Source organism: Pieris napi, chromosome 23 (genome assembly GCF_905475465.1).
Source record: "Pieris napi chromosome 23, ilPieNapi1.2, whole genome shotgun sequence".
NCBI classification, from domain to species: Eukaryota; Metazoa; Arthropoda; class Insecta; order Lepidoptera; family Pieridae; genus Pieris; species Pieris napi.
In genome coordinates this window covers 1821057-1833436 of record NC_062256.1, presented here as the reverse complement: position 1 = coordinate 1833436, position 12380 = coordinate 1821057, and the positions used below count along the sequence as shown (strand labels likewise).

The following is a 12380-nucleotide window of genomic DNA, read 5'->3' as shown; positions in this document are numbered from 1 at the left end:
TTCCCGCATACAGGATGGCGTCCGAGGTTCAACCGCCCGATCTAAATAAAATATTGTCATTTTTAAAAGAGCGTTTTCCTGACGCTATTAAAGCTTTTTACGAGTCAGAGTGCACTGACTCACCCCGTTCGCCGTCTCCGTCGCCGCGTAAGACGAAGAAAAATGCCTCCGCGAAGGCATCGCGTAAAAATAGTTTAATCTCAACCGACCAATCCCGCGCTCGCTCGCGCTCGCGCTCACCACTCCCTGAAGTGGGAAGCGCAAGCGATGGGGAGACGGATCTAGCGCGTCCCTTGTCGGCAATGTCGGCCCAATCCGCTCCGGCGGAAACGGTTGACGAAGCCGTTTTATCTTCATCCTCGGAATCCGACGGATTCCAAACCGTCGGACGTAAGAAAAAGCGTTCGGCCAACGGTGGTCCACCCGCGAAAAGGCCTACACAGCCGACAAACCCTCCGAAGAGGGACTTAAGTTCGTTATTATCGGACAAACCTGTGCCCTCCGCCCCCGCGGCGGATCGCATCAAAACCCCCCCGCCCGTCTATGTTAGGGACAAGGGCGTATGGCCCACCCTCTCAAAGCTTCTCGACACTAAGTCGATTAGTTATAAAGCCCGTACGTTAAGGGATAACATTTGCATACAGGTGTCCTCACCTGAGCACCACCGGTTCCTTACCTCTTACCTTCGCTCCGAAGGTATCGGTGGTCATACTTTCCCCCTGCCCGAGGAACGCGTCCTTAGAGCTAGTTCAGACATGGCGGAATCCGTGCGGATGCAAATCGCGCGGTTAGACCGCGCGGATCTTATTTACATTAGCGCCTATAAATTCGTTCATACCTGTCCGCGCGGATTGACAAACCGCGCGGCTACCGCCACTCAACCGCTAGAAAATGAATTCGCGCGGTTGCCGCTCGGATCTATTTACTTGACGTACCTGAGCGCGTTCAGTTGCTCTGCGGAAGCCGCGCGTATCGGACGGTGACAATGGATCGCTTCGACACCGAGCTATTCATCGATGAGGTGGAAAAGAGACCTGCTTTGTGGGACATCCAATGTGCAGAATATTCCAATAAAATTATTAGAAACGGAGCTTGGCAGGAGCTGGTGGATATTTTTGGAGAAAATGAGGATTCTTTGGAAAAAAAGGTTCTTTTTGGTCAGTATGTATTTAATTTTACATTTATCAGGGTAGTTTACATATTTTGTAATTGACAGTCCACCCCAAATAACTAAACTATATAAAAATGTTGTTATTGTGATTGGAGGTAAGTATCGGGCGCGGGAAAAATCTCACGATTCTCACGCACGCAAACACCACGCCTCGCTACTCGCCTCTAGTACTCGCCTCCAGTGAGGTCAACTTCGTTCTATCCGGGTGTCCCTTGACACCTCTCAAGTTTTTATATTTTTGTGTCTTGCCATTCTACACGACCCTCATTTACAAAGTAATTAGCATATTTGTCTCTAATATTTAATGATGACGGTGTACCCCTTCCTGCATGTAATGTATTAAGATTACTCATTGGCCCAGTATATAAAGTATCTTCAAACTGTATACCATCTCTAGTTCTAACAAAATTGTGTAGCACACAACAGGCCTTTATTATGTCTTCGGCAAAGTCTATATTAACGTTTATAGGCCTATGAAAAATGCGCCACTTGTTTGCCAGAATTCCAAAAGTGCATTCAATATAACGTCGAGCTCTTGATAACCTGTAATTAAATATATTTTTTTCGTATGATAGCCCTCTACCTGCATAGGGTCGCATTACAGTTTCGGATAAACCAAACGCTTCATCGCCAACTATGACGTATGGCAATGGCGTAGGATCTGTGTTAGATATTGGTTTAGGTTTTGGTATGTGTAATGACTTTTCTATTAATCTTTTATAAAATACCGAATTTTTAAAAATTGCAGAATCACTACTTTTTCCATATGATCCAATATCTATGAAAGAAAAACAATAGTTACTATCACAAAGTGCCAACAGCACTATGGAAAAAAAAGTTTTGTAATTATAATACAAAGATCCAGAATCATTGGGTTTTGTAATCCTTATATGCTTGCCATCTATGGCGCCAATGCAATTGGGGAAATTTGCATATTTTTCAAAATCTGTAGCTATTTTCTTCCATATATCTTCGCTGGGTTCAGGCATGACATTTTTTGCGACTTTTTCCCACAGAGCTTCACATACTTCACGGACAATTCCTGTAATTGTAGATTTGCCAAGACGAAAGTTGTAATGCAGTTCTCCAAAGGAACAACCAGTACCCAGATATCTGAAACAATATAATCTTGATCTGTATCGTTTTGTTAACAAAGTTGCAAACTTTTCATTTATTAATTATAAGTCGCGGGCACCAGCTAGTTTAAAATAATGAGTGTCAATTATTTTATTTTAAATTTTTCAAATTTTTGAGTGTCTTCAAATATTTGACCGCTCCTGTATTTATAAGTCTACAATTTTGTTAAAAATACTGATTTCTGTTCCAGGTGTAACTTTACAAAAAAAGTGGAAGAATATACGGGATGCTTATAATAAGGAATTCAAGAAAGGCAAATCAATTCCTTCTGGTTCTGGTGCATGTAAAGGTTCAAAATACATGTATTTTGACCGGCTTTCTTTTCTTCAGAAGACAGTAGAAAACAAAGAAACGACATCAAACATACATGAAGCCAAAAATGAAGGAATTCAAAACATTGACCAAAACCAAGATAATTTTGTTAATGCACGTGAAATACAACCAGTACCCAATAAAAGGAAGAAGACTAAAATTACTTCAGAAGAGCGATTGGCTGACATATTAGAAAATAGCATTGAATCAAGGGATAAAATACAGAGACAATTACAAGAAAGTATGTCAAAGCAAGATGATGATGATAAGCTTTTTTGTATGTCATTGTATAAAGAGTTAAAAAAAATTCCAGAAAATAAGCGTTTGGCTACTAAAATTGAATTACTCCAGGTAATACAGAAAGGGCAGAAATTACCAGCGCCTATTCATATCACGAGCCAGCAGAACACGCCTAATGAAGTATTTTGGCAAAACCAACAATATTCAAACCCACAAGGATATTTTACAGGATATTCTACAATCGTACCAGGAGAGTCTCCATCGCCTTTATCATGCAATAGCACTGACGACTCACAGTCTTCTATAGTACAAAACATATATTCTGATGTATAAAATAAATATCTTACCTTAATGTAATCACGAGTTTTTCTTCTGGGGCCACGCTTGACCTCATATGGGTATCATTAGATGCAATTTGTTCACTGATCATTTCTAATAATTCATCAAATGAATTTATCGACATTCTCAAATAATTAAAGAATTTTGGTTCAAAACTTCTTAATTTTGGATATAAAGTCAGAAACTGACCATGGGTGAGCCGATCACGTAATATTGGATGCACCCAATACTGCCGTTTCTTCTTTCTTTCTTTTTTACGGAGCAACAAGTACACACATATTGCTTCTTCGACTTCCATGATTGGACTAGAACGCTGTCACTCTATGCGGATTACGGCACTCCGCATTTACATCCGCGTCTGTCTGAACACTTGCGTTTAGAACCGCGCGATTTGCATCCGCACGGATTCCGCCATGTCTGAACTAGCTCTTAGGGTAGTCATTAAGGGCATCCCAAAGGAAATAGACTCCGGGGTCGTCCAAGCAGACCTGACCGAGCAGGGATACCCCGTAAGGGATGTATTCCGTATGCTAAACCGCACCACCAAAGAAGAGTACGATATGGTACTCGTAGTCTTGGACCCTACTCCGAGCGGGAAAAAGATTTTTAACCTTCGGGAGTGTTGTAAGCTCTCGGGGTTGAGGGTTGAAACTCCCCTCAAACATTCGTTCACACGGCAGTGTCATCGCTGCCAACTCTACGGGCATGCAGCCCGTAACTGTTTTGCTAGGGCGCGGTGCGTCAAGTGTTTAGGCGACCATGGCACATCGGACTGCAAGCGCACTCTTCCATGTGCCGAGCCGCCGGCATGTGTGCTTTGCGGGCAACATGGGCACCCTGCGAACTATCGCGGTTGTCCTAGAGCCCCAAAGGCGCAAAAGCCATCGGCTAGGCGCATGGTGGGACGCGATGCGGCCCGTCGTGGCACGGGAGCAAAGCCCACATACGTGCCGGCCCCGCCTCCCGAAACCAGTCCCTGGGCCAAGCACCCCGTTACGAAGGGCCCTCCCCAACTCACGACAGAAGCTTTCCCGCCTCTGCCATCTAAACCCGCAACCGCAGCGCCTTCCCAGGTCCCTGCGTCAACCCTTATCTTAAAAGAGAGGCCCACAACAAATGCGAGCCCTCCTACCAAAGCCCTCAGCCCTCCCGTGAAGGCATCTGAGGAGTCAGGCAACGTCCGCGTCGCTTTTAACCTCGCGTTTAGCGTAATAGACGCTATAGACCTAGACGCACTCGTCGCATTCGCGGAAGCCTTTAAATCCGCTAAAACTGCGTCCACCAAGGTGGAGGTAATAACCGAGCACGCCCTGCTCCTTAAATCCGTGCGGCAATTCGTAGATTCTAACGCACCGCAATAGCTACGACCACGTCTAGGGTCAAGGCTCGATCACTGTCCGTAGTGACTTTCAACGCGAACGGTTTCAAGCCACAGTCAGATTTAATTCGGGATTTCCTCGTTCGCCACCCAATTGATATTTTCCTAGTACAGGAAACGTTCCTAAAGCGCAGCGTTCGCGCACCTAGATTCGCGAACTACGTCGCGGTGCGAAACGACCGACCTACGGCGAGAGGAGGCGGTACGCTCATTTATTATAGACGTGCGCTTCACTGCTCGCCGCTAGACCCGCCCTCCCTAACCAACATAGAGTGCTCTGTGTTACGCGTGGCTATGACCGGTCATCAGCCGATTATCATCGCATCGGTGTACCTCCCTCCCACTAAGGACATATTAGAGAGCGATCTTAGGACCCTGTTTGCACTGGGCCCCTCGGTCTTACTGGCCGGGGACCTGAATAGCAAGCACGGGGACTGGAATAGCTCAAAACAAAACCCTAATGGGCGAGCCCTCAGTAGGCTTATTGACGTACTTGATTTTAATGTCATTGCCCCCATTCAACCGACTCGTCGCGGTATAAGTCGGTCTTCTCTCAACGGAGGTCCTAGACGTGGCGATTCTACGCAACGTGGCACTACAGCCTCGAAGCATAGAGGTGCTACTCGAATTAGACTGTGACCACTTCCCGGTTCATTTTGAATTCGGCCCTCCTAACACCCAAGAGAAGAGGTACAAGTCCATTGTCGACTGGCAGAAACTAGACGAGGCCCTCAAGCCCGTCGAAGTCTCTGACCTTAATAACATCCCCGACAATTTAGTCTCGTCCGCTCACGCGTTAGACGCGCTCTCCTCGGTCACATATCACATTCAGACCAAGGTCGCCGAATCGTCCCGGAAGGTCCCAGATGAGTTCGCTCAACGTTGGGAGCTTCCCCCGGACGCAAGGCGCTTACTGACCGAGAAGAACGCGGCGACTCGCGCCTTCGCAAGGGCACCGACCGATGATAACCGCAGAGCACTCCGCGCCGCGCAGCGCCGAGTTAAAGAGCGCATACGGGAAATTAGAAACGAACCCTGGGACCGTCTTACCAGCGAATTGTCACCGTCGCACACGGCCTATTGGTCTCTCGCGCGTTCCCTAAAAACCGACACGGTGGCCTCCATGCCCCCGCTAAAACGTCCAAATCAGCCCGACGCATTCGATGACGACGAAAAAGCGGAGTGCTTAGCCGTAAACCTAGTGGAGCAGTGCACGCCTTATCTCGACCATAGCGACCCGGCGCACGTTGAGCACGTGAACCGCGAAGTCCAACGCAATTGCCTTCTCGAAAACTGCACCTTCCCGGCGCAGTGGAAAGAGGCTATTGTAATTGGTATTCACAAACCAGGCAAGCCCCGTAACAATCCCACCAGTTACCGCCCTATCAGCCTTCTCAACACGCTAAGCAAGTTATTCGAGAAGGTAGTTAAAAAGCGCCTCCTAGACTTTGCCCAAGAAAAGGGGCTCATTCCCGATGAGCAGTTTGGCTTTAGACCAGGCCACTCGTGCGTCCACCAAGTCCATCGAATCACGGAGCACACTGGCCGGGCAGGTATTTCTCGGGCAGTTGTTGATGAGTACCGGAACAAACTTGTGTCTGAAGTCGAAACTCTACTACGTGGAGTCTCAGACTGGGGCAGACAAAACCTAGTCCAATTTAACCCCAAGAAGACACAAGATTGCGCGTTTTCCGCTAAAAAAACACCCTTTGTCGCTACTCCTCTTTTCGAAAACACTCTTCTTAAAGCCACAGCCAGCATTGGAATACTTGGCGTTGACATATCGAACGACGTTCAGTTTCGCGGTCACTTGGAGGGAAAGGCTAAATTAGCCTCCAAAAAGCTTGGTGTGCTCAGCAAGGCGAGGCGGTACTTCACTCCGGGCCACCGCATGCAACTATTTAAAGCGCAAATTCGGCCCCACATGGAGTACTGCTCTCACCTCTGGGCGGGGGCTCCCCAGTAACAGCTCCTTCCACTTGACCTTGTATACAACGCAGAGCGGTTCGAATCGTCGACGACCAATCCCTCTCCGAGCGGCTGGATCCTTTGGTGTTGCGTAGATATGTGGGGTCACTCTGCATCTTCTACCGCATTTACCATAGAGAGTGTTCAGAGGAGTTGTTCGGATTAATACCTGCAGCTGAATTTCATCATCGGACGTCGAGACAGAATACGAAATTCCACCCGTATCACCTCGACGTCCGCCGTTCCACAACTGAGCGTTTTTCAAGGCAGTTTTTGCCGCGCAAAACCACTATGTGGAACCAGCTGCCCACTGAAGTATTTCCGAACCAATTCGACTTAGGGTCCTTCAAGAAAAGAGCGTACCTATTCTTAAAAGGCCGGCAACGCACTCGCGAGCCCTCTGGCATTAAGAGTGTCCATGGGCGGCGGTATCACTTAACATCAGGTGAGCCTCCTGCCCGTTTGCCCCCCATTCTATAAAAAAAAAAAAAAAAAAACGGAGCACATCCTTTCCGGGCTGAACAACAGCACCACGAGACCAAGAGCCACGGGTGCGCTCTTCTTAGACATAGCGAAGGCTTTCGACAAGGTCTGGCACAACGGCTTGGTTTACAAGCTCTACCACCTTCAAGTGCCATTAAGACTCGTGCGTTTAGTACACGACTTCTTGTCCGACCGCTCTATGCGCTATCGTGTTGAAGGGACGTTATCGTCCCCTAGACCCATCATGGCCGGAGTCCCTCAAGGCTCGGTCCTCTCGCCCCTTCTTTTCACGCTGTTTACAGGCGACATTCCTAGGGCTCCTAACGTGGAACTAGCCCTCTATGCCGATGACACCGCTCTCTATACCACTCACAAAGACAGAGGTGTCATCGTGGACAGACTCCAGAGCGCTACCACATCGCTAGGCGAATGGTTTCGGAAATGGGGCTTCCAAATAAATCCCGAGAAAAGGTCCCAGGTCATGGCTCTTAGCATGTCATAAATCGTAAGTATACAAATTTCTAACCTTACAGGGAGACCGTTACTCCCAGGGTTCACTAGCTCTTGGACTATTTGGTTAACCCTAAACATAGAAACTATCGGCGGAGGGCAAATGAAAAATCACGACTCCATGATTTTAGACATCGAAGTGAAAGGGATCAAGCAAAGCGAAAAGAGTACACTCAAGAGGGCAAGAACTATCAAGGAGCTCTAATTAACCCCACAACTCATGGCCAAGACAATTGGGAATACATTGTCTCGTTACAAAAACGACGTGGAAAGCCAGGGCAGCCGGTGGCGTCACGAACAAAGTTGGGATGGGTTCTCCACGGCTTCGACAGCAGTAGCGTGTCTCCGATCTATAATGTGAACACATGTGCACACGCAAGCGTCGTCAAAGATGAAATAGATCAGGTGGTGAGGGAACACTTTACTATTGAGTCTTTGGAACCGAAGAAGCCTTCAACGGATATAGAACAGCGAGCACTAGACATATTGGAAAGAACCAGCCGACAGTTAGAAGATGGCAGATACGAGGTCGGACTATTGTGGAAAAACGAAGACATACAACTTCCAAACAATTACGCAGCAGCTTTCAACAGATTTCAAGGAATAGAAAAGAAGCTGCGTAAGGACGCTAAATTAAAAAATGAGTATAGCGCGCAGATAGACAATCAGTTGAAAAGCAACTACGCTGAAGAAGCACCAGTCGACTGCACATCCAACAAAAAATGGTACCTGCCTAACTTCCCAGTGGAAGTCATTTCTATTCACCCTCTGAATAAGAAGCTAAGAAATGTCTTCGACGTTGCGGCTAAATACTGCCGTATTATCGTCGTCATCGGAGTCGGAAGAAAAAGCGTTCGGCCAACGGCGGTCCTCCCGCCAAACGGCCTACCCAACTCTCAAACCCTCCGAAGGCGCCCTGTACTGCAGTCATCGCTGCCGGTAAGGCACAAACTGGCGCTGTATAAAATGTATATAAGACCACATCTCACGTACGCGGCGCCCGCGTGGTATGCTCTCGCGGCCGAGACGCATCGGCGTCGGCTGCGCGCCGTGCAGAGCACCACCCTGCGACGCATCGTCGACGCGCCGCGCTACGTGAGAAACTCCACAATACAAAAAGACCTGAAACAACAAAGCCTAGATGATTTCATCGGCGAGCTGGCGAGGCGCATGTTCGAGCGTGCGGACGCCTCAGGCTTCCAGCACCTCCAGCGCCGCACCACACGAGACCGCCAGACCACCGACGAGCCTTCCCGCGCGAGCTGCGAGAGCGAAGACGCTCCGCAGCGCAATCGAGGCTCAGGGCCGCTCCAGGCCCGCCACAATGACCACCCCGCCGTTGAGCGGGGCGCGAAGCATGCCACCCCCCACAAGCCCATGGGCGTAACGGGGCTCCCAGCGCCACCCTAGGGTGTTTGCGCGGAAGAAGGCAGAACCGTTCAAACAAACACATAAACGTAATATCCTGTGCAGGCCTGAGTCTCTGAGGTGTCGTGGAGGTTGGCATCAACAACTACCGCTACGCTCCAAGAACTCAAAAAGTACAAGGAGCCGTGTGAACAATTAATTGTTGAAAGGAATGACAACGAAAACGAGACTTTGAATGTTATTAATAGAAATACTTTCCTCAAAACTGAGTTGACACAGCTTCACACTCTTTGCTTGGAGGCACAGGAGGAAAGAGACCGGCTTAAAAGATAAACGGGCAACTTCGACCGCTATGCCATTGAATGAGGAGAATAGAATAAATAAATAAATAAACTAAATATTAACAAATAAGAGTCTTCTCATACACAAAGTCTGTATAAAGAACTGGTCATCTCAAATGAAGGTAAAAAGACTGTATTAGGTCCACTGCCACAATTGACTTCATCAGTCATCACCAGACTCTGTGTCGCATACACCAACTCAATTCACAAAAACAAATTAAAGAAATATATTAAATTGCAAAAACTCATTAAAAAAACTAAAAGGTTTATGAGATAATATTTACAAAAATGACATAAATTTATCAAAAAAATATAGAAATGTAATAAATCCATGTAAAATATTTTCAAGTGAGGTTGAATCTGTAAAGAATAAATATGAAACTGACATTCTTACATTGAATTCTGGGATTACAAGTCTTCATAATTCTCTTGAAGAGATGACAGATAAATACAGTTGTGCCCAGAAACAAATAGGGGAGCACATACCTATTGGCCATGGATGAGGTTCTGCTGCTGTCTCAATACAATGAACAACGCTTCTTGTCATTTACCAACAATTGTCAGTTTTAATGAGTCAAATGCAGAACCTCCATTGTTATCATGTCAGCTTAGAGCGCAAAGTGAAATAGAAAGTTTCATAGAAAAAGTCAGCTTTATAAATAAAAGTGAAATTCTGTTGTTTAGTGATGATATAGGGAAAAATATTGGCAATGAATTATATCAGTCCTCCGGCAAAATTGTAACTAATCATTGTATTCCCAGAGCCGCCCCTGTAAACATTTCAAACAAAGTTTTATGTGGAAATTACACAACAAAAAATTGCTTCTTGGGAGAATGGAAAATGTAGGACAAAATGAACTGTTGTCATTTATTGATAAATTGAAATCACTTGATAATATAAAGAATATTATCTTGTTTACATTTCTTTACATCAAAGGTGCACCAAGGGAAAATAAAATTAGATTAGCAACATGCTGTTGCACAATACTTTAACTACTAACAATATACAATTAAATTGTGACTTAGGTACACTACCTAATTTAATGGACATAAATTGTATATTTAAAAATAAGTATGTATTGACAAAGGATAGGTTCCGCCTATCTTCTTTTTATTTACAACTAAAGCTAAACATTTAGCTTTTCAGACAACTGCTTATATTGAGCAGCTTAGCATCTTAAAAGAATGTAGTGATAATTGCAGTAACACTTCATAAAGTATTAATAATTTAAATTAGATAGTGTGATCATAGAGGCGACCTCTAGCAATAACTTATTTCAACTCAGCTCAACACAAACATGTAATATTACTAACAACAACTGTTTAAACATGATGCATCAAAACATGCTAGGTATGTTGGGGAAAGAATTAGAATTGGAGTTATTTTTAAAATCAAGTAAAATTGATGTCCTATGCATTACCGAACATTGGCTGAGAGAATGCCAAATCATCCTTAACAGATTGTCCTTTGCAGATTGTCGGCGATTCAGGGGGCTCTTTGATTATTGTTAATAAAAATTGAAAGTATATTAAATCACACTCTCATTTTTTTATTATCATCTCTTTTTTAACTAATTTAAACATGTACCACGTAATAATTGTTTTCTAGTTACCCATAACACAGGGCCTCCCTAGTGTGGGGACTAGCGATATAATATGAATTCTGTCACAAACCCTTTTGTCATTAATAAAGTTTTTATTATTATTATAAAGAGCGTAATGACATCGTCTGTCTGTAGAAGACTCTTTGGAAGTAGCCTGTGTAGAGATTGAAAACTGCATTATTTAAGTGTTTACAGACCACCAAGTGCATCTTACGTTTTTTTGAAGAAAAGTTTCCAATTTCGACTGCTAAATCTCTTCGATCATATCCCTTCTTCGAATCGCTGCTCAAAGATAATGTAAACGAGTGCAAGGTCAGTTTTACATTCCGACCCATTGGTGCCGACGATATAGTTAGGATATTTAGAACCATAGATATTAAGAACACTACCGATCTTTGGGGTATTTCTGTAAAAACAATTAGTAGCATAATTGATGTAATTGCTCCCCATATAGCTATAATTTTCATCAATTGTATTGAAAATGCCGAGTTTCTCGATCTAATGAAACATAGTAAAGTTATTCCAGTATTTAAAGCAGGTAGTATGTCCAACCCCAGTAACTTTAGACCAATTTCCGTACTACCTACTTGTAGTAAAATATTTGAAAAAACTATATTAAATCAACTGTAAGTTAAGGTAAGGAGGGTAGTTTGCGACACCCGTTAAGACTCAATTGGAGTCCTCTCCGGAAAGCAGTGCATCATCAAATAGCATTTCGCACACCGGAACTAGCCCAGTAACGTATGAACAGCTTAAAGTACTTCTGGAATCGAACATAAGTGCTGCTCTCACCAAGATTAAAAAGGAGTTTTCGCATACGGTTGTTTTTTGATCGGTCAATTAGCTGAGTATAAAAATGAATTGAATACTCACATGGGGAGAATCCTGGCACTTGAAAGTGATAATATGGAATTGCGGGCTGAACTCAACACTGTACGCAAGCAACTTTCGTCACAGAATACCTCAGGTCTTAGTACCACCGTTACAGAATTGCGATATGAGTTAAACGAACGCTGCCAAATGGATTTACTCAACGACATTGAAATATCTGGTATCCCGGAATTTCCTAATGAGTCCCCGGTGCACCTCGTTCTCACTACCGCACAGAAGATCGGAGTCATTATTGAGGAGCGCAATATAGTTACTGTACACCGCATCGGTGCTAAACCTCCAACTAACAATGATTCGGACGGCTCGCAAGTCATTACCCGTCCCTCCCGTCCCCGGCTGATTGCGGTGAGACTCGTGCGCCGTTCCATTAGAAATGATTTTTTAAAACAGGCTAGAGTAAAACTAGAACTAAAAATATTTATACAAAAAGCTCCTCTGGCGTAGTAATGCCAACAAGCACCAAGCCAGGAGTTGTACTCAGGAGCTGGCCATTCCCCAGCATCGGACGGCTTCATTTCGTGGGAGTTTTAAATATAGCGCGACGAAGTGCTGGAATAATATCCCTCCTCCGCTGAAGAGTCTTCAATTAAAGTCGAATTTTAGTCGCAGTTATAAGACACATCTACTTACTCAACAAA

General features: G+C 44.9%; 2 protein-coding genes across 2 annotated transcripts; one reads left to right on the top strand and one right to left on the bottom strand.

Moving 5' to 3' along the window:
• Positions 1 to 738: 738 nt before the first annotated feature.
• LOC125061504 lies at positions 739 to 3217 on the top strand. Its single transcript, XM_047666979.1, has 2 exons — positions 739 to 1157; positions 2499 to 3217. Exons 1-2 carry the CDS (start codon positions 986 to 988, stop codon positions 3191 to 3193), a joined length of 867 nt encoding a protein of 288 aa, XP_047522935.1. The 5' UTR covers positions 739 to 985; the 3' UTR covers positions 3194 to 3217.
• On the bottom strand, positions 1392 to 3630 carry LOC125061503 (protein ALP1-like). Its single transcript, XM_047666978.1, has 2 exons — positions 3208 to 3630; positions 1392 to 2284 (listed from the first exon to the last, which is right to left on the bottom strand). The coding sequence occupies exons 1-2, from the start codon at positions 3495 to 3497 to the stop codon at positions 1402 to 1404; spliced, it is 1173 nt and encodes a 390-aa protein (XP_047522934.1). The 5' UTR covers positions 3498 to 3630; the 3' UTR covers positions 1392 to 1401.
• Between the last annotated feature and the right edge of the window lie 8750 nt (positions 3631 to 12380).